The sequence below is a fragment of the Cebus imitator genome, unplaced genomic scaffold (assembly GCF_001604975.1).
Source record: "Cebus imitator isolate Cc_AM_T3 unplaced genomic scaffold, Cebus_imitator-1.0 Scaffold491, whole genome shotgun sequence".
NCBI classification, from domain to species: Eukaryota; Metazoa; Chordata; class Mammalia; order Primates; family Cebidae; genus Cebus; species Cebus imitator.
Window position 1 is genome coordinate 442,952 of NW_016107806.1, and position 20,651 is coordinate 463,602.

Below are 20,651 nucleotides of genomic sequence, written 5' to 3' on the forward strand. Positions count from 1 at the left end.
GAGTTTTTACACAATATGATGTACTTATTATCTCAGAACTGTACATTTAATAATAGTTAAGATGGTAAATTGTATGTGTATTTCACCACAATAAAAAAATTTGTGGAAAAAATAATTAAAGCAAAAGTGATGAATGTGGAAGACAGGCAAAGGAGGTCCAACATATATATAATTCACATGCCAAAAGAAGAAAAAACAAATATAAAGGAGTAAATACTTTAAATAATAATTAAAGAAAAAGATGTTTTGAAATCAAAGATACGACTCTACATATTGAAGGGTCACACTTTTACCTGAGAGAATTACCTGCAATAGTAATCACCAAACTATATTATGGTACTTAAAATATGAAGAAATAAACTTTTTAGTCAGTCATGCAAAGAGACCTAGTCATTTATAAGAGAAAAAATTAGATTGTCATCAGGCTTCTCAACAGCAACATTCACATGCAGATTACAGAGAAGAACCTACAAGACACCCATTAAAGAAAAGATAGCATGAGCCAAGGATTTTATGTCCAGCCAATATGTTATTCAAAGTATAAAGGCTACAGAAAATAAAACCTTTGAATATGTAGTAACTAGGTAAATCTTGTTGCTTCATGAACCCTTCTATGGTTTGAATGCGACCCTCAGAATCTATGCGTTGGAAATGTAATTCCCAATATGAGTTCTGAAAGGCGGGGCCTAATAGGAGGTGTTTAGGTAATGAGGGTTCATGCCTATCTGCCTTCCACTATGTGAGGATGTAGCAAAAAGGCCCTCACCGGTTGCTTGTGCCATAGTCTCAGACTTCCCAGCCTCCAGAACTGTGAGCCAATAAATTCCTGTTTATTATAAATTACCCAGTGTCAGGTATGCTGTTACAGCAACACAAAATGGACTAAGGCAAGCTCTTTACTGAGTAATTTACTAGAGAATAATCTTCATCCAGTCAACAGGTTATTGGAGAAATTTTGGCAAAAAAGAAAACTAAAAACTTGCCGTGAGCATTGAATATGTTTAACTGTAGAACTAGGGCTAAAACATGTCTGAAGGACACAAAAGTAGATCCAACAAGCAAATGGGCATTTTTAAAAAATATTATTGAAACAACTAGACAGCCATAAGGAAAGACATAAAATTTTGATCTATACCATACACAACACCAAAATAAACTCTAAATGAATTTAAAACATACAAAAATTAAAACACTGAATTACTTGAGAAAATATGAATGCATTTTATTATAATGTGGGAGTGGTAGGCCTTTCTAAATATGACTCAGAAATCATAAAAGATGATAAATTCGCAACTTAAAATAAAAAACTCTTGCATACTCCAAAGCCTAAATATATATCATAAGCAAAGGCAATAAGCAGATAACAAGCCTGGGAAAAATATTTGCGATTAGTCTCACAAAAGAACTATGTTCTCTAACATATATGTTTTTACACGAAAGCACTTAGAAGCAGTATAATCATACTCCTCAGTATATCATCCCACAATTAATTTGATAATTTACTTTATGTCTATCGCTCTGGTAGACTTTAAACTTCAGAAGGCGGTGAGTCTTTCATCAACTTTTTATCCCTGATATTATCACCTTTCCTAGCAAAGCACATTATAAAAGATACTTTGAAAGGATAATAGAATATATAAATAAAGTCTTCATGTAAACAATCAGCCCAAAAGCTAAAGGCTGTCTTGACTGGATAAGGCCAGGAGAAGGCAGTATAGACTCTTTGGTGACCTTAGAGTTCACATTCCCATCACTAGGAATTTCCCAAGTCTCCCAACTGTTTCAACGTTTCTCTTACCTGCATATCAAAACCATTATTCTGCACACAACTATTGTTTACTCTATGTGAAGTTTATCATCATCTAAAAATAAGTAACATAATAGTTTTCTTTCAAAGAGTTTATATAGGATATAGGATGGTGTGGGACACAGGCTCAACCACCAATAATCTTTGTGACAACGAGGTCAAATATAGTAACCTGTGTGCTTTCTGTAAAGACATATCTAAGTAAAAGGAATTATAAGGAAGAATACGGAAGCCAGGAATGGGTTATTAAGGTGGGAATTTGGGGTATTTAATGATCTGTTAAGTCATCACCCTGTGGCTTCATGCTTGGTTTCAACAAGGAGTAAAACGGTGAAAATCTTCGAAGTATAAGAGACTGGAAATATAAAAGAAATTTCCAGGGTTCTTAGTTTGGGAGGTGATATAGTTCTCAGTGATGATGAGCTTGAGCTCCGTGACTAGGGACTTCTGAGATGAAGTCAGTGGGGAGCATTTGGAGTTGTGAAGTTTGAAGGAACAAAAATAATGGAAGTTCTTTATCTCAATGCTGAAGCAGCCTGGAGACCACACAGGTGATCAGGTCTTGGTCTGGATTGAACCCAGAGGGCAAGGCTATGATCTGAAGATACCTTTGAGCCATAAGGAGTTTGCTGAGACCTTGTAATGCACAAGAGACACCAGGGGAGTGGGTAGGCAGAGAATGTATTAGAAAGTGTCAGCAAGTTTGCAGGTAATAGTGCCAGATAATATTACGGTTTCAGAAGTATCTTGGAAGGTGACCTGGAATAAAAGGAGAGGGTGAGGAGGCAGTGGGCTGGAACATATTCTTGCAGTGGCTAGGCTCAAAGTTCACCTCTGAGAATCTGTAATTCTCTCCCAGACCTCAGATTTCTCTGTGAGGAGTCAGGGTGCATGGACAGAACAGGAGCTTTTCTGCTGGTGGGGCAGCAGGGAAACCTGGATTCAGAAGAGCACCCTGTAGTCTTGTTCAGTGTACAGCAACTGAAAACTTCAGTGGGCTCTAGAAATGGTCCAGACTCCTCATTTTAAAGAAAAAAAAAAATACTAATATCCAGAGAGGGAAAGACTTTCTCGAGACCACAGAGCAAGTCAGGCAAAAATGCCAAATCTGGAACTCAGCTCTGGTGCCCATGGTCTAGTGGGCACTTTCAGCCAGGACTTTGAAGCTTCAGAGTTAAAAGAAGAAAACCCAGGACAACAACTCTGTGTGTCTGATGTGACAGCGCCCTATCACACCCCTTTGACTGGCAAAGGCCGCTGACTGCTATCTAGAAGGAGGAAAGCTCCCAGAGGCACATCAGGATGTGGAGATGGAAAGAGGCATTGGCTCACTGGCTGTCCTGGGGATGGGAGAGAATGCTGGTTTGATTGCATGTCTATAAACCTCTGTTTTGCATTGTTTCATTTTGTGTTTAAATAACCCATTTGAAGAAACTTCCGTGGCTCCCACTCAGTGACTAAAATACCACACCAAAAACAGTGAGGACAGTTGCCTCATTTCATACACTAGCAGAGTTTCCTCCCTTACTGACAAATAAGACACCTGAAGAGAAGAATTTACCTACTGCATCCTCTCATCCTTCACTGTGAGCCTTGGTTACAGTGAGGAGGCAAGTTGGGGGTGAGAGCTCCTATGTATCAAGCTAAAGGTCAGAGCCTTGAGCCCCTGGGCCCTGCAGAGGTTGGAACAATCGTCTGCCTGCTACATGGATGAAATGGGATTCTTCAGTGAAGACTCCTCTCTGGGTGGCCTGCAATGAATGGGGACTCTTGGCTGTCAGTCCACCAGCTCCTGCCAAACTTTTCACAGTCCTGCTTTCTTCTCCTCTCCGGCCCTTATTTTATTTTCCACCTGAACCAGATACATTATATATGGCACATATAATGTATAATAATATACAACATGTGATTATATGAAATGACATGTAATATTACAAATAATTATGAATTAACATGTAATATTTATCATGCGTTTATATATAATCACAGCCAGTGACTCTGATCAAAATTACAGGGCAAAGGTAAACAGACCCAGGGTTTATTTATTTGTTCATCCACCATGCATGCCTTTATTATTCAACATATACTTACTCAGCATAAACTATGGGCTAGGCACTCTCCAGCACTGTACTAAGCATTGAGGGTAGAGCTACAAATAAGAGCCTGGCCTCAATGAGATCATAATCCAGGGAAGACACAGAGACATGCAGTGGTGAAGCAGGGTGCTGGGCAGTTTGATTTAACAGAAGCACGTGCACAGTGTCAAAGGAACTCCGAGGGTCTTCCGTTGATAATCCAGGTCCAGGGGTCACGCAGGTGAACAGGGGGCCATCAGAAGTGAAGTCTTCTCAGAGAAGGAAAAATCTGAAATGGGCTCTGGAAATTACAACCATTTAATGAGCTACCTTGTGCCTGGTGCTTAAAATAAAGAGACAAACAAGACAAGGCCACCAACCTCGAGGAGCTCACTGCCACAAGAGGGAAACTAGACCTGTGCACTAGCAGCGCTGCAGAGCAGAGGTTACAATCCGACAGCTTTGAGATACACTGTATTGGCCCTGCATATTATTTTTAATTTTATATTTCAATCAGTGTTCTTTTAAAATCTGGAAATTTAAAATTAAAAAATTGAGATTATTGATATTTTACTCGGTTTGGGTGCCTCAACAAAATACCATAGACTGGGTGGCTTAAACATTTATTGCTTGACAGTTCTGGAAACTGAAAGTCTGAGTTCAGGTTGTCTTCACGGTCACGTTCTTGTGAAGGGCCGCTTCCTGGCTTGCAGATGGCTGCCTTCTCACCATGTGTTTATGGCCTTTTCCTTGGGGGAGGGCGTGTGTGTGTGTGTGTGTGTGTGTGTGTGTGTGTAGACCTCCTGGTGTCTGATGAGGGCACTAATCCCATCATGAAGGTCTTACCCTCATGACTTCATCTACTCCTAATTACCTTCCAAAGGCCCCATTTCCAAGTACCGTCACACTGGGAGTAAGAGCTTCAGCATATGACCTGAGGGGGACACAAGTCCGTCTATAGCAAGTGGAATTATCAGGAGATCCCAAAACATAGCCCACAATCCAGAAATCAAGGACACTCATTCATTGATTCATACAACAAATATTTACTGAGCTAACAGTATGTTCTAGTGGTCCTCCCACCGTGGTAGGAACTGGGGATACAACGGAGAGCAAAAGACAAGTCAGCCACCATCCAGCAGTGTCCCTTCCACATGCCCCTTAAACATAATGCTGAGGCACATAGTTCAATAACTGACTGGCATCTGACATTAACTGGAGGGCCTTATAGGTCATGAAATGCCAGAAACTTCACACTTGAAACGTGAACTAGTGCCCCATATACATATATTTTTTACTCAAACAGATAAAGGAAAAACTAAGGACAGGATTAAATGAAACACTTGCTTAAGTAAAAAAATGGATTGCATAAACCATATGGGCTGACTGAAAATGTTGGATACTAGTGGCAATATGTATACACATACACAAACACACACACACACACACACACACACACACACATTTCAGCCATTATTCCTTCTCTCTACAGCATTATAAAACCAAATGGGCTACATGGTAGTACTTCTCATTGTGTCATTATGTTTGTAACTCATAAATGAAAGGAAAGGTGTGTGCTTGATGAACCAGGTGCCTCTGGAGGAGGTCACTGGTGAAATCACACAAACTATAATGAAATTGCTGGGAGCTATGATGAAGGAAAGTTGACAGCGAACCCAGAGTCAGGGGCCTGGTTCCAAGCCAGCCTGTACTCTTTCTGCCAGGTTAATTCTTGGGCACCTCTTGGTGCCTTCATGTGCAAACAGACAATATAGTACCTACCTCATGGGCTTTTATAAATGTTAGGTGGGGCAATTATGCAGAAGTACCTGATACACATCATCTAGCAAGTGTGGTCTGAATTCCCTACGGGAAGAATGCTGATGAAGGATACAAGAAGGCAGAGAAGACATGCCACTCATATTTTCAGATGACACAAAAGCATCAAGTTCACAGCGAGCTCAAAGCAGATGACAAAATTGAGATTCTGAAATATTTCATGGCTGAAAAACCATAATGCCACTAAATCAGGACAAACTACACTCTTTTAAAAACTAGGTCTGATTAGGCACAATGGTTGAAATGTGGATTTATATAACTTATTTCTAGAAGGCCTGATAGTTCTCCCCATCTGCCAAATCAACAAGAGTGATCAGGAGGACACAGAAATCAAAATAGGTCATGCACTCTTAGGCCTTGTAATTATTATAACTATCAACTGAGAACTATATCATTCATAAAGAATTTTCATATGTATCACCATATATAATTAGTATATAGTGTAGTAAGAGAAATAATGGCTCCCCTGAACTCTGCCTGAGTCTGGGAACCCTTGGAGTATTGTGTTTACTTCTGGTCACGGCATTTAAGAAGGAACTTGAGATCCAAAGAAAGCTTGCCATGGTATAATTCCCAAAAGATTTTGAAGTCAGGTACACCTAGATGCAAGCCCATCTTGGCACTGACACCCATAAGTTATATGACATTAGACAAACTTATTAAACTCTCTGAACCTGCTTCCTCAGCTGTCAAGCAGAAATGACAATACCTAGTCCACAGAATTGTTATGAAGGTTCATGAATCCTCATAGACTCTGTGCACACAGAAAAGACTCAATAAACGTTGTTAAGCTCCCTCTCATGGATTACATGTTGACTCTGTGTGCCTGCTCTAATTGGGTTCGATCCTGGATATGTTTCCTTTTGACTCTTCCATCTCTCACTCACGAGTTCCTAGCCCCCAGCCAACACCAATTCCCATGATGAGGATGTGGGATCTTAGGAGACACAGATCCTGTCAAGCCAACACTTTGGATCAGCTATGAAAACAATATCAGAAATTAAGGAGCATATTCCCTGGATTCTTGGGATTCAACATTCATCCACTTAGCTTATATTTAGTGAGCAACTGCTATATACAGCAGCTAGATAAACAGTGGTGAAAAAGACAAGCATGGTTCCTGAGTCCACAGACCTTTCGTCAATTGGGAGCTGCGTGTGTGATGTTAACAGTCATTAATATCTAGATTTTTTATTAGGGCTTGCAAGGTGGTGATATTCCATTTCTACCATTACTTTTTCATTTATTTATTAGAGCATATCTATTAGGAGAAGTTCTCTACTATTTGGTTATTCAATTGTATTCTTTGTAGAGGAAAGGCAGCATAGGTACATCCTCTTTCCCTTTTTTTTTTTTACAAGTTTTAAAATAAAAAACTGGATTCAGTGGATGTGGAAAAATTGGATTAGCAGTGACAATTCAGGTTTTCTTTTTTTGTATTGTTATGAATGTGTTGATTTAAACTCAACAAGCTCAGACCCATTGCAGTTATTGCTGCTGTTGATGTTCATATTGTCTCATTAGCCATTAGACATTAGAATTTCCCCATTAGACAGTAGAAATTTCCCAAGTCCTTTTGACCCAATATGAGAAATATTTGATAGCTTCATTGCTATTTGATAAGATAAAATGCTTTAACTTATATGTTTCCTATCCCAACCCGAAATCAGCCGTTTCTCTATGAACTGTTGATGTCTTTTACTGGGAAATTGTATTTTTTTAGGTCACATTGGGTGGTATGAATGCTTATTGCTACCGTATTGATCGGGTTTCCAGGCCCTTTCAGTGAGCAAAGATAAAATTACTTAAGATTAAACACCTCATATGTTCATAATCTTTTAAATTCACATCCAGGGACACAGTGTTGTACTTAGCCTCTGCTGTGTTCATCTGTATCTCCTTTTCCCACATTGAGAATCCTACTTTCAAAAACGCTGGGATGATGGAATTGGAATATCACATAATTACTCATTTGTTTGATTCAACATCTCACACTAAACTTTCTTCCAATAACAGTATCAATATTAGCATACAATATGATTACTAAAATGGTTTTAAAAATTAATTTGCAGATGCTATCCTTATTCTCTTCCCACTGTTTTACAGTTCTACCTTATACTACGTTGTCAGAGCGCATAACCTTTACATACAATACTAACTTTCCTTTTTTCTTTCTTTGAGATGAAGTTTCACTCTTGTTGCCCAGGCTGTAGTACAGTGGCGCAACCTCCACTCACTGCAACTTCCACCTCCTGAGTTCAGGGGATTCTCCTGCCTCAACCTCTCAAGTAGTTGAAATTACGGGCACATGCCACCAAACCCAACTAATTTTTTGTATTTTCAGCAGAGACAGCGTTTCACCATTTTGGTCAGGCTGGTCTCAAATTCCTGACCCCAGGTGATTCATCTGCCTCAGCCTCCCAAAGTGCTGAGATTACAGGCATGAGCCACTGTTCCAGGCAAATACTATCTTTCCAATAACCTTCATTTAGTCTTAATTCTACAAGTAAATACATATTAAATGCTTTCCACCAGTCATAATGCCAGTGTCTCTCCAGTTATTCTGGTCATTTTTAAAGACATTCTCCTGTAGATTCCTACAAAGGGGCTCATAGGAACAATATTCACAGAGTTCTTCCATGTTCGTCAGAGTTTATCTGTGACCTTTGTACATAAAAATCAATTTAGTTGAACATAAAATCCTTGGATCACATTATCACATTTTGTCTTATTTTTAAAATATGTTATTATATTTTTTCCTAGCCCAAAATGTTGTTGCCAATAAGTCTAATGATATTTTTCTCTCTTAATAGTAATTTGCTTTTGGTTTTTTCCTGAATGCCCGAAAGATATTTTCCACTGAAGAAACAGTTCTTTAAAACCCATAGTTCAACTAGGCCATATGTTTGTATTCATCATTTTGAGTCCATCTTTTCTTGTATGAAGTGTCCCCCTTATAAACAAAATTTCAAAACATTTTTTTATTTCAGGAGGTGTTTCTAGAATAGTAGTTTTTAAAATTCGTTCCATTCCTTTACTTTAGTTTTGTTCTTTAGGGACTCCAATTATATGTATCTTCTTTGCCTATCTTATATTTATTACTTTCTCTCTAATTCTTTTCATCTTACATTTTAATTTCTTTTTTATTTTTAGAGTTTTCCTTTATTTTATCTCATTTTTCTTTAAAGGTATTATCCATTATGTATATCCACTTTTAACATCTTTTTTTTTTACTGGTTATTTCTGAAATGGATGTTTCCTTTATTATTCTCTTCTGAGTTCACTACCTCATTTCTGAGTTTTTGTACATTCCATTAATTGTTCTTTCATATCTTGTGCTATTTTTGTAATTATTTTAGCTCAGTTTGCAATTGTAGTTTCTAGTTATTACCTGTAAGCATGTCTTTATGTAATGCTTTCATTTTCCTGATTCTGCTCCTGATTCTATTTTTATCTTATAACAACTTCATGTGGATTTGAACCTCAATTATTTTCTGTTGTTTATTTTATATGATATTAGCTTTCCTCAACTTTAAAGATATATGGTTTTGAATATCTTTTTTTAATTCAATCACTCCGGATGCCTTCTTCTATTATTTTTTTCAAGTAAGTGTTCAACAATATGGTGGCTTATATTCAGAGAGCTTCTTGCTCCACTGCATTTCCACACTTTCATCTGAGATTTTCCTTTATTCTTTTTTTTTTTTTAATCTCTTATGACTGGACTGAACTAGATTCTGTTTCCAGCAGTTCTCCCCTGTGGGGCTTTGTTCTAGAAGGGAAGTTTGGCTGGCTAGTTTTGAGAGGCATAGGACCCAGACTGTTCAAGTTCCTGCAGATCTTATCACAGAATCCTTTGTGTTTGTACACCACTGGAGTATGCAAAAAGGTCTCTTGATTTGGGATGCTAAGCGATGAAAAAATTGGGGTAAAAATATCTTGGTTATTTGAGGTTCTCACGTCCATCAGACACCTTGTTTCTCTTTGCTTCCTCTTACACAGATGGTGGTACCATATAGATCTTATGGCTCTTGGACTGGGAGAAAACAGAAACACAGAAAATGCTGGTGGGATGGGGGCACTGTCCAGAAAGGCTCCTCCAAATGGGGATGATGTAGCAAATTGGCAAGGTGAACATAAATTTGGATGTCTTCATTCATTTATTCATCCATTTATCTAATAAACATCAGTAGAACCTATTAAATTTCAGACACTGCTGAGAAACTGAGGACATAGAGATGAATAAAAGACAGGTCCTCCTCTGGAGAAACTCACAGCCCAGGAGCAAGAATAGACATATTTGTAAATAACAACAGCCCTTAAATAAGGGCTGCATCCACGTATATACAAGTTTATGTGTAAGCAAAGAAGAGTGGTCACATTGACCTGAATTATGGATGAGGGGTGAGGGGTGGAGTGTGGGGGCCGCCAGGCAGATACCAGGGGAAGGCTCACAAGGCAGAGGGTCATGGAGAGCAAAAGCGAGACAGACAGTTAGAGACAGAGAGAGAGGGAAATGCAACAAGAACCAGCCATTGCCTCACCTGGCTCAGGAGTTGGGTTCACAGGGAGAGGAAGATAAGGAGAGAGGAAGTCTGACTCAGAGTCAGAGGACTGTGAATGTCCAGCTCTGAGGTTTGGGGGCCCTTGGAGGGTGTTGGCAGGAGAGAACATGATCATTCAAATCTGAAAAAGGAGGCACAGAATGGGGTGGCAGGGGAGGAGGACACAAGGTGTTGAGCCAAGGTGGATGGTGAGGACAGGAGAGACCTGACAGGGGAGGGGGAGCAGTCTCAGAAGGACCTGGGGCTTCTTCAGTGTTTGAAATGAGGCCAGGTGCTGATGATGTTGTACAAAGCCTGTCCAGGAGACAAGGTTCTGGCTACATCACTGTGGGCCACCAGCAGGTAGTTGGGAGTCAGGTACCCCTTGACCATGGCACACTGGATCAGGTCTTGGGCTGCCTCTAGTGCTGCAGCATTTGGTGGTGTGCCTGCAAAACACAGCAGTTCATCGCTCACAGATTACAGGGTACCCTGCAAGGTAGAACATATTCCCAGAACCCACTCTTATCACCAAGCTAGTATATTCCACTGTTGGCAGCCTCCCCTAGGGACAGATAAAAGAACAAGGTCAAGACTTAAAATTTCTTAGTGCCAAAGTTTTCCTGAATCAAAAGAGCCAAGCCTGGGATAATATATTCTTCTGAGGATGTATAAAGCTTTTATCCGCTGCAAAAGTTTAGCCTGATAGTTGTCTATATGTGTGCAATTTAGCCCTCCAGGGAACGTTTGGCAATGTCATGGGACATTTGGCAATGTCATGGGACATTTTTGGCTGTGAAAACTAAGAGGCAGGGGAATGCTGGTTGGCAGAAGCCAGGGATGCTGCTAAACATCCTAGGAAGGGACAGCCCCACAACAATTAATTATCTGAGTCAAAATGTCAATTGTACTGAGGTTGAGAAGCATGATTTAATCACACTTGTGCTGCCTGTACCCTTTACATGTCCAGCTCCAGCTCAATGCTCAGCCCAATATCAAGTCACGGCCCTGGTTCAACCCATTCCCTGACCCAATGCCCATTTTAGTATGGGTCATGTCACTGAATCAGCCCAGTGACATGGCCTCATCTTTTCAGAGGTTCAGTGAAAGGCCCTTGAGTCTAAACAAACTGATTAAGAGCTTTGAGTTGTTCTCACTTTGGCAGGAGATACCTTAAAATTGGAATGATACAGTAATTAGCGTGGCCCCTGAAGTAGGATGACATGCAAACTTGTGAAGCATTCCATATTTTTAAGGAGAAATAAAGTGTTTCCTAAACAAGCAAATGCTAAGGGAATTTGTCACCACTAGGCCGGTCCTATAAGAAATGCTTTAAGAAGTTCTACACATGGAAGCTAAAGGGCAATATACACTATCATAAAAACATATGAAAGTATAAAACTCACAGGACTTATAAAGCAATTACTCAGTCAAAAACTGTAAAGCAACTGGATAACCATTAACATTAGGACAGGAATAAAGCCTCACATATCAATATTAAACATAAAAAGGCTAAATGCTTCACTTAAAAAAATATGGGCTGACTAAATGAATAAAAACACAAAATCCAACCGTATGCTGTTTACAAGAAACTCCTTAACCAGTAAAAACATTTACAGGCTCAAAATCAAGGAGTGGAGAAAGATATTCCATGCAAATGGAAACCAAAAAGGAGCAGGGGTTGCTACACTATATCAAGTAAAACAGACTTTAAGTCAAAACAGTTAAAGAAAAAAGATAGGGAAGTTCATTATGCAATGATAAAAGGACCAATTCAATAAGAAGATATAACAATTCTAAATATATATGCATCCAACACCAGAGCACCCACATTCATAAACAAATACTGCTAGACCCAGGAAAAGAGATTAATAGCAATACAATAATAGTGAGGAGCTTCAACACCCCACTGACAGCACTAACAGATCAGCAAGGCAGAAAATCAACAAAGAAACTCTAGACTTAAATCGGACTCTAGACAAAATAGACCTAGCAGACATTTACAGAACCCTCTACATACAATGGCAGAATATATATTCATCTCTTCTGCACACAGAACATTCTCAAAAATAAAGCATATGCTAGGCCACAAAGCAAGCCTCAATAAACTCTTTTTTCTTTTTTTTCTTTCTTCTCTAGAGGAGATAAGAAAAAATGCCTCATAAACTTTGTCTCATTTACTCTTTTTTTTTCTTTTTTTCTTTTTTTTTTTTTTTTTTTTTTTTTTTGAGACAGAGTCTCACTCTGTTGTCAGGCTGGAGTGCAGTGGGACAATCTCGGCTCACTGCAACCTCTGCCTCCCAGGTTCAAGTGGTTCTGCATCAGCCTCCCGAGTAGCTGGTACTACAGGCACACACCACCACGACCAGCTAATTTTTTTGTATTTTTAGTAGAGATGGGGTTTCACCACGTTGGCCAGGATGGTCTCGAACTCTTAAACTCATGGTCTGCCTGCCTTGGCCTCCCAAAGTGCTGGGATTACAGGTGTGAGCCACTGTGCCAGACCTTACATTTTTTTTTAATTAAAATCATATCAAGTATCTTGTTGGACCACAGTGGAAGAAAACTAGAAATCGATATCAAGTGGAACTCTCAAAACTATACAAATACATGGAAATTAAACAACCTGCTCCTGAATGATCATTTGGTCAATGATAAAATTAAGGCCAAAATTAAAGATTTTTTAATGAATAAAAATAGAGACACAACATACCAAAACCTCTGGGATACAACAAAAAAAAAAAAAAACAGTGATAAGATAGAATGTTATAGCATCAAATGCCTCTATCAGAAAGATAGAAAGGTCTCAAATTAACAACCTAACATCATACCTCAAAAAAATAGAAAAGCAAGCACTAACAAAACCCATAGCTAGCAGAAGAAATAACAAAGATCACAGCAGAGCTAAATGGTATTGAGACCAAATATAAAAAATGAAAAGGATCAATGAAATAAAAAGTTGGTTATTGGAAAAAATAAACAGAACTCACAGTCTACCAGCTACATTAACTAAGAAAAAAAGACATAAGTTTAGAATACCCACAATCAGAAATGATAAAGATAGCATTACAGTTGATAACACAGAAATAACAAAAGATTGTCAGAGATTACTATGAGCTCTCTGTGCACCCAAACTAAAAAAACCTAAAAAAAATGCATAAATTCCTGGAAACATACAACATACCATGATTGAACCAGGAAGAAATAGAAATCATAAATAGACCAAAAACAAATAACTGAATCAGTAATTTAAAAAAGAATCTCCCAACAACAAAAAGCCCAGGACCAGATGGATTCACAGCCGAATTCTATGAGATGTAAAAGGAAGAACACCAATCCTACTAAAATTGTTCCCAAAAATTGAGGAGGAGGGAATCTTTCCTAACTGATCTACAAAGCCACACTGATACCAAAGCCAGGTAAGGACACAACAACAACAACAAAAACTACAGGATAATATCCCTGATGAGCATAGATGTAAAAATTCGCAACAAAAAACTAGCAAACTAAATCCAACAGCATATCAAAAAGTTAACTCACACAATCAAGTGGACTTTATTCCTGGGAAGCAGAGATGGTTCAACATATGTAAATAAGTAAATGTGACTCACCACATAAACAGAATTAAAACAAAAACTATATAATTGTTTCAATGCAGAAAAAGCATTCAATTAAATCCAACATTACTTCATGATATATAAAAAAAAAAAACCCTCAACAAACTAGGCATCAAAAGAACATACCTCAGAATAATGAAGCCATATATGACAAAATCACAACCAACATCACACTGAACGGGGAAAAGTTGAAAACATTCCTGCTAAGAACTGGAAAAAGGCAAGGATGCCCACTTTCACCACTCCTATTCAACATAGTATTGAATAAAACAATCAGGCAAGAGAGATAAATAAAAGGCATCCCAATTGGAAAAAAGGAAGTCAAATCATCTCTGCTCATTGATGATATAATCTTATGCATAGAAAACCCTCAGAATCCTTCCAAAAGACTCCTAGATTTAATAAACAACTTCAGTAAAGTTTCAGGATACAGAATCAACATGCAAAAATCAGTAGCATTTCTATACACCAATAACAATCAAGCTAAGAACAAAATCAGGAACTCAATCCCATATACAATAGCTATAGATAGATAGATATAGATATGTACACCTATAGATATACACACCTATATATATGTTATATATGTATATATATATATATGTGGTATATGGCATATACCATATATATATGCCATATACCATATATGTGTATATATATATATATATGGCATACTAGAGTTTGTTCCAAACAATGATCTACTGTGTAAGCATCTGTAATGAAATTGGAGAGTTCAGCTCATCAAAAAACAATAGCCTCATTCTAACCTCTCTCTCATCTTCCTTTTTTTCTCTTATTCCTTCTTTTTTCTCTTCTCTCTTTCTCTGGATCTGTTTTCTTTGGTTGGTTTATGCTATCTGCAACCCTTCTCACTATCCTAGGTCTACTGTAGTCCTTTTTCCGCTCAGAATCCCCCGTGCCTCCCATAGGATCCCTTTTCTGATTTATGATACCATCAGGGAGACTTGACCACCCTACTGCTCTCTTTGGTCCTTTTGCCAAAATCTGTCCATTGTATTCTATAACATACACACTGCATGCTACTCCTTATTCTCCATGTGCAATCAAATGAGATAGAGGAGAAATTATATACATATACACACCTATATATAACCTATATATATATATAGGTTAAATGTATTCCTAAAAATATATATGTGTATATATATATATATATATATATATATACACACACACACACACACACACACACACACACACACACACATATACACACCTATATATAGGATATATATATATAACCTATATATATATATTTATAAATATCCTATATATATATATAAAACCTATATATAGGTTATATATAGGTGTGTATATATGTGTGTGTGTATATATCCTATATATATATACCCTATATATATACGTTATATATAGGTGTGTATATGTGTATGTGTGTGTGTGTGTGTGTGTGTGTGTGTGTGTAGTTATAGATATAGATATATAGATATATTTTAGGAATACATTTAACCAAGGAGATGAAAGAGTTCTACAAGAAGAACTAAAAAACACTGATGAAAAGAAATTGTAGATGACACAAACAAATGAAAAGACATCCCATGCTCATAGATTTGAAGGATCAATGTCATTAAAATAACCATACTGCCCAAAGCAATCTACAGATTCAACACAATTCTTGTCAAATTACCAACATCATTTTTCACAGAATTTTTAAAAACTATTCTATAATTCACATAGAACTAAGAAAGAACCCAAATAGCCAAAGCAATTCTAAGCGAAAAGAATAAAGCTGGAGGTATTACATTACCTGACTTCAAATTATACTACAAAACTATAGTAACCAAATTAGCATGGTACTGGTATAAAAACAGACACATAGATGAATGGAACAGAATAGAGAACCCAGGAATAAAGTCACATAGCTACAATCAACTGATCTTTGATGAAGCTGACAAATATATACACCAGGGAAAGTACACCCTATTGAATAAACGGTGCTGAGAAAATTGGATAGTCATATGCAGAAGAATGAAACTAGACCCACATATCTCACTGTATGCAAACATTAACTCAAGATAGACTAAAGACTTAAATGTAAGATCTCAAACTATAAAAATCTTAGAAGACAATCTAGGAAAAAACTCTTCTGGAAATTGACCTAGGCAAAGAATTTATGACTAAGTCCTCAAAAGCAAATGCAACAAAAACAAAAATAGACAAATGAGACTTAATTAAACTAAAATGTTTCTGCACAGCAAAAGAAATAATCAACAGAGTAAATAGCCTACAGAATGGAAGAAAATGTTTGCAAACTATGCATCTGACAAAGAGCTAATACCCAGAATCTACAAGGAGCTCAAACAACTTAAGGAAAAAAATCAGCTCATTAAAAAGTGAGCAAAGGACATGAACAGACGTTTTTCAAAAGAAGAAATACTAGCAGTCAAAAACCATGAGAAAATGCTCAACATTACTAATCATCAGAGAAATGCAAATTAAAATCACAGTGAAATGCTATCTTACCTCAATCAGATTGACTATTATTAAAAACTCAAAAAATAACAGATGTTGCTGAGGATGCAGAGAAAAGAGCATGCTTACACACTACTGATGAGAATGTAAATTAGTACAACCTCTACGGAGATTCACCAAAGAACTAAAAATAAAATAGCCATTTGATCCAGCAATCCAAATACTGAATATCTCCCCAAAGAAAAAGAAATCATTATATCAGAAAGACATTTGCACTCATATGTTTATCTCAACACTATTCACAATAACAAAAACATGGAATCAACCTCAATATCCATCAATGGATGACTGAATAAAGAAAATGTAGGGGGGGGATGATCGTGTGTGAGTGTGTGTGTGTGTGTATACGCATTGTGGAATACTATTCAGCCATTAAAAATGACATCATGGCTAGGCGTGGTGGCTCATACCTGTAATCCAGCACTTGGAGAGGCCAAGGCAGGTAGATCACGAGGTCGGGAGTTCAAGACCAGCCTGGCCAACATAGTGAAACCCCATCTTTACTAATACAAAATAATACAAAACCCCATCTCTACAAATACAAAAATTAGCCATGTGTGGTGGCACACCCCTGTAGTCCCAGCTACTTGGGAGGCTGAGGCAGTAGAATGGCTTGAACCCAGGAGGTGGAGATTGCAGTGAGCCGAAACCACACCATTGCATTCTAGCCTGGGCAACAGAGCGAGACTCCATCTCAAACAATTTAAAAGATGAAATCATGTCTTTTACAGCAATATGAGTGGAAATAGAGGCCCTTTCCCTAAGTAAAATGACTCAGAAACAGACAACAAAAAACTACACGTTCTCAATTATAAGTGAAAGCTAAACAATGGGTACACACTGGTACACAGAGCACAATAACAGACATCAGAGACTTCAAAAGGTGGAAGAGTGAGAGCAGGATTGGGACAAGACATCATTTAATGGATACCATGTACATTATTCAGGTGATGGGTATACTGAAAGCCCAGACTTCACCACTATATAATACATCCATGTAACACGATGCATTTGTAGCCCCTAAATCTGTCAAAATGAAAAATAAAAAGTAAAATAGAGCTCTGACTCATGACAATTCTCAAGTCAAAGACTGGGGCTTATTGTGGTTTTGGCATATGAGGCAAAGTGTCTCTATATTGTTGTCATGGTAACCAAGAGAGGCTGCATCTGCTGACCAAGATGAGCTAAAAATATGCACAAAGATCTTTTCCCCTTACTTGGCATATTCCTTACATATTGGAAGAAAGAGATATTTGGCTGGATGTAAAGGAGGTAAATGTGAGTATTATGTCTGGGGGTCACCTCTGATCACACTCAGCTGAGTCAAATGTTGGATTGAGGAAGTTGGGTCAATCAAGCATAGGCAGGCACTAAAATGACACTTGAGACTGAGACTTTGTCTTCCATGTCAGATGCTCTCTTTCAAATACCATGCAATGACCCTACTGCCCAAAGCATCCACTTACCTGTGAATGTGCCCATGAAAGTGATGCCCAGGGCGATGTCATCATAGCCAGGGGTGGAGAAGCCTTGGACATTCCAGCCCACCCCTTCATAAATGGCACCATCCTGGCCCACAAGGAAGCTAGAGGACCACAAGGGGAGATGGAGACCAGCATGAAACTCTGGCATTGTTTCTCTCTGTCATGTATTAATTTATTCACGTCTTTACTCCTTCAGATTTTGATGATCTATTGGATTCTAAGCACTGGGTTACAGAAACAAGACGAACTCCTTGCCAGTGGAGTGTTGGTAAACTAACTCAGGGGGAGTGAGGGAGACAGGGCGAGGAGAGAGAATCCCAATTTATAGCATTTGCTGATTTCTGTGGTGTAAACCTTTCACTATAGCAAATTTCAGGTGACCAATAATTTAACAACCAGCTCTCAAAATTCCAGAATCTCTTAACAATCAGCTCTCATGAGCCGGCACAAGCTTGTTCGGCTCCAGCATACCACTGCTGCCCGCAAGTCGCTCACAGTCAATGAAGAAAGAGGAGAATGACAGCTTTCAATCCCTAGGCCTTTTCTCCTCCTCGCTAAGAAAATGGTTTCCCCCAGGGCGACCCAGGATTTCCTTACCATCAAGTACAACATTAACTTCCCCAATCTTTCCTGACTTGATCTCTGTACATTTGGCTCTGCCACCCCTCTTGACTTCTCCAAACATTCTCTTCCCGTAGCTTCCATCACACCACCTTCTCTTGGCTTTCTTCTCTAGCTGCTCTCCCTCCACACCTCATCTTCCCGCACCCTTTCCTTAAATGTGGGGTTCCTCAGGTTGCCATCCTAAGCCCTTTTCTCCCCTTACTCAACACAGGACTAACCCATGCACTTCCTTGGCTTCAGCTGCCATCCATGAAAGTCTGCATGTTCACCACTGGACCCATCTTCTTCCTCACCTGTTCCCTTTTCTGGGATCCCCATCTTGGTGAAAAACATGGTCACCCACCCATCCACTGGCCCCAGCCAGGAATATAGGCATCAGCCCACCCACTTCAGCCACTCATTGACTCAGCTTGTCCACAATGTCTGCCATCTACACTCCCTGATCTGCCCTGCACCCTGGCCATTAACCATTAACCTCCACTGACCTCTCAAATTCCTCCACCTCTCTCTGTGGCCTCTACTACCACCATAGGGATGTCATCACTCCATCTCACCTGGATTCCTGCACAGTCCTCAGATCTCACTGCCTCTAGTTCTACCCTTTCCCACCCAATCCATTCCTAAAGGATAGCCAGACCGGTCTTTCTAAAATACAGAACTTACTATGTCAAACCCTGTTTTCAGTCCCTGAGCATTGAGTACACACACTCCAGCTTAAGTTACAGGATCCTTCAAACACGGACCCTGTCTGCCTCGCCGGCCTCAGCTGTCCCACACCCCTCTTTGGCATCTACATTTATCCTGATGAACTTCTCTCAGTTCCCCAAAGGCACATTTTTCAGGCTGGAATTCAGTCCTTTCCACAGAGGTCCTTTCCCTCTTCCTGAATCACTCTTCCTGCTTCTTCCTCCCACTCACCCCTGAGGCCCCAGCTAATCTGGAGCCCCCACAGGGAGTACTTCTTTCACTCCCATTTCCTGGCATCCTCAGCCTCCTGTCTACTCTCCGTGTGTCCCTATCATAATGTTTAAGCTACCCTGCTGGAACTTATTTGTTTGAATTTAAAGCATTGGTTCCATGCAGGTAAGAACCACATCTGAGGCATCTGATGGCATCCCCAGAGCATAGCCTTGAGCCACACAGAGTACATATTCAGTCACACGTTCAGTGAATTATACTCTGTGAGGCAGGGATGGTGTCATCCTGACTGCAGACCACCTCAAGGAAAAAAAATGACACCGTCATCATGCTATAATAGAAGAAGATACAATAAAAGGTCCAAGTCAAGGGACAGGCAACTACCCTCTGAGACGTGAAAGGACCTCCCCTCAGCCTCCACCTCTTTCCAAAATTACAGTCAATTTTCAGGTATCTACTCTCATTAAAGACAGCAACGCTGCAAATAATCCTGTATGGCAGGACCTAGCAAAGCACTTGTAGGTTCTGATACACCATAGATGTTGGAGGAAACGTTTTCTTCTATCTTGTAAAGGGGGCTACTAAAATGAGGACAGAGAGGGGAGAGACACTCAGCCCAGAATCATGCACCAAGTGATGGTAAATTCGTCTAAGACGGGACCACTGCATACTGCTGTGCAGATTGCATTCTGCACAAAGGTAGTCTGGCATAGGAACAGTGGAAACTGAAATTCAGCTCCACTCACTAAGCCATAAACACCCCTAGAGCTAGGGGCTCCTTCTGTTAATGTGTATGAATATGCCAGATGGGCTAGAGTCGCTTTTCCTAAGACTTAAAATTTAGTGTGATTGCTCCTGATGGGACATTATATGGGGTCTAACCCCAATTTTCTTATCTGCAAGCTCTGAAAACATCCTTCAAGAAACTTCTACGCATTTTGTGTGTTTGTGTGGCAGTTTTTAAAATCAGTACTTTTTAATGGAAGCATCTTGATCAAAAATGTGTCTTTTTGATCAAAAATGTGTCAGAATTTTGAGACCCTTCAAAATAATTCTTAATGAGGAAAAAAATGAAATGTTTACTCTTCCGCTTAGGTCAGTATGTTTCTTATTAAAGAATCACAGACCCTGTATTCCCAGCTACTTGGGAGGCTGAGGCAGGAGAATTGCCTAAATCCAGGAGGCAGAGTTTGCAGTGAGCTGAAATCACACCACTGAACTCCAGCCTGGGT

General features: G+C 39.1%; 1 protein-coding gene and 1 pseudogene across 1 annotated transcript in view; one reads left to right on the top strand and one right to left on the bottom strand.

The window, feature by feature from the left end:
• Nucleotides 1–9,862: 9,862 nt before the first annotated feature.
• The window catches only part of PGLYRP4 (peptidoglycan recognition protein 4), an 18,874-nt gene continuing 8,085 nt past the window's right edge, over nucleotides 9,863–20,651 (bottom strand). The window contains exons 6-7 of the mRNA XM_037733084.1: nucleotides 17,860–17,978; nucleotides 9,863–10,714 (exon numbers count right to left, since the gene is read on the bottom strand). Coding sequence (XP_037589012.1) covers nucleotides 10,536–10,714; nucleotides 17,860–17,978 — 298 coding nt within the window. The 3' untranslated portion in view covers nucleotides 9,863–10,535. The remainder of the gene's footprint in view (nucleotides 10,715–17,859; nucleotides 17,979–20,651) is intronic.
• On the top strand, nucleotides 11,418–11,518 carry LOC119468784 (annotated as a pseudogene).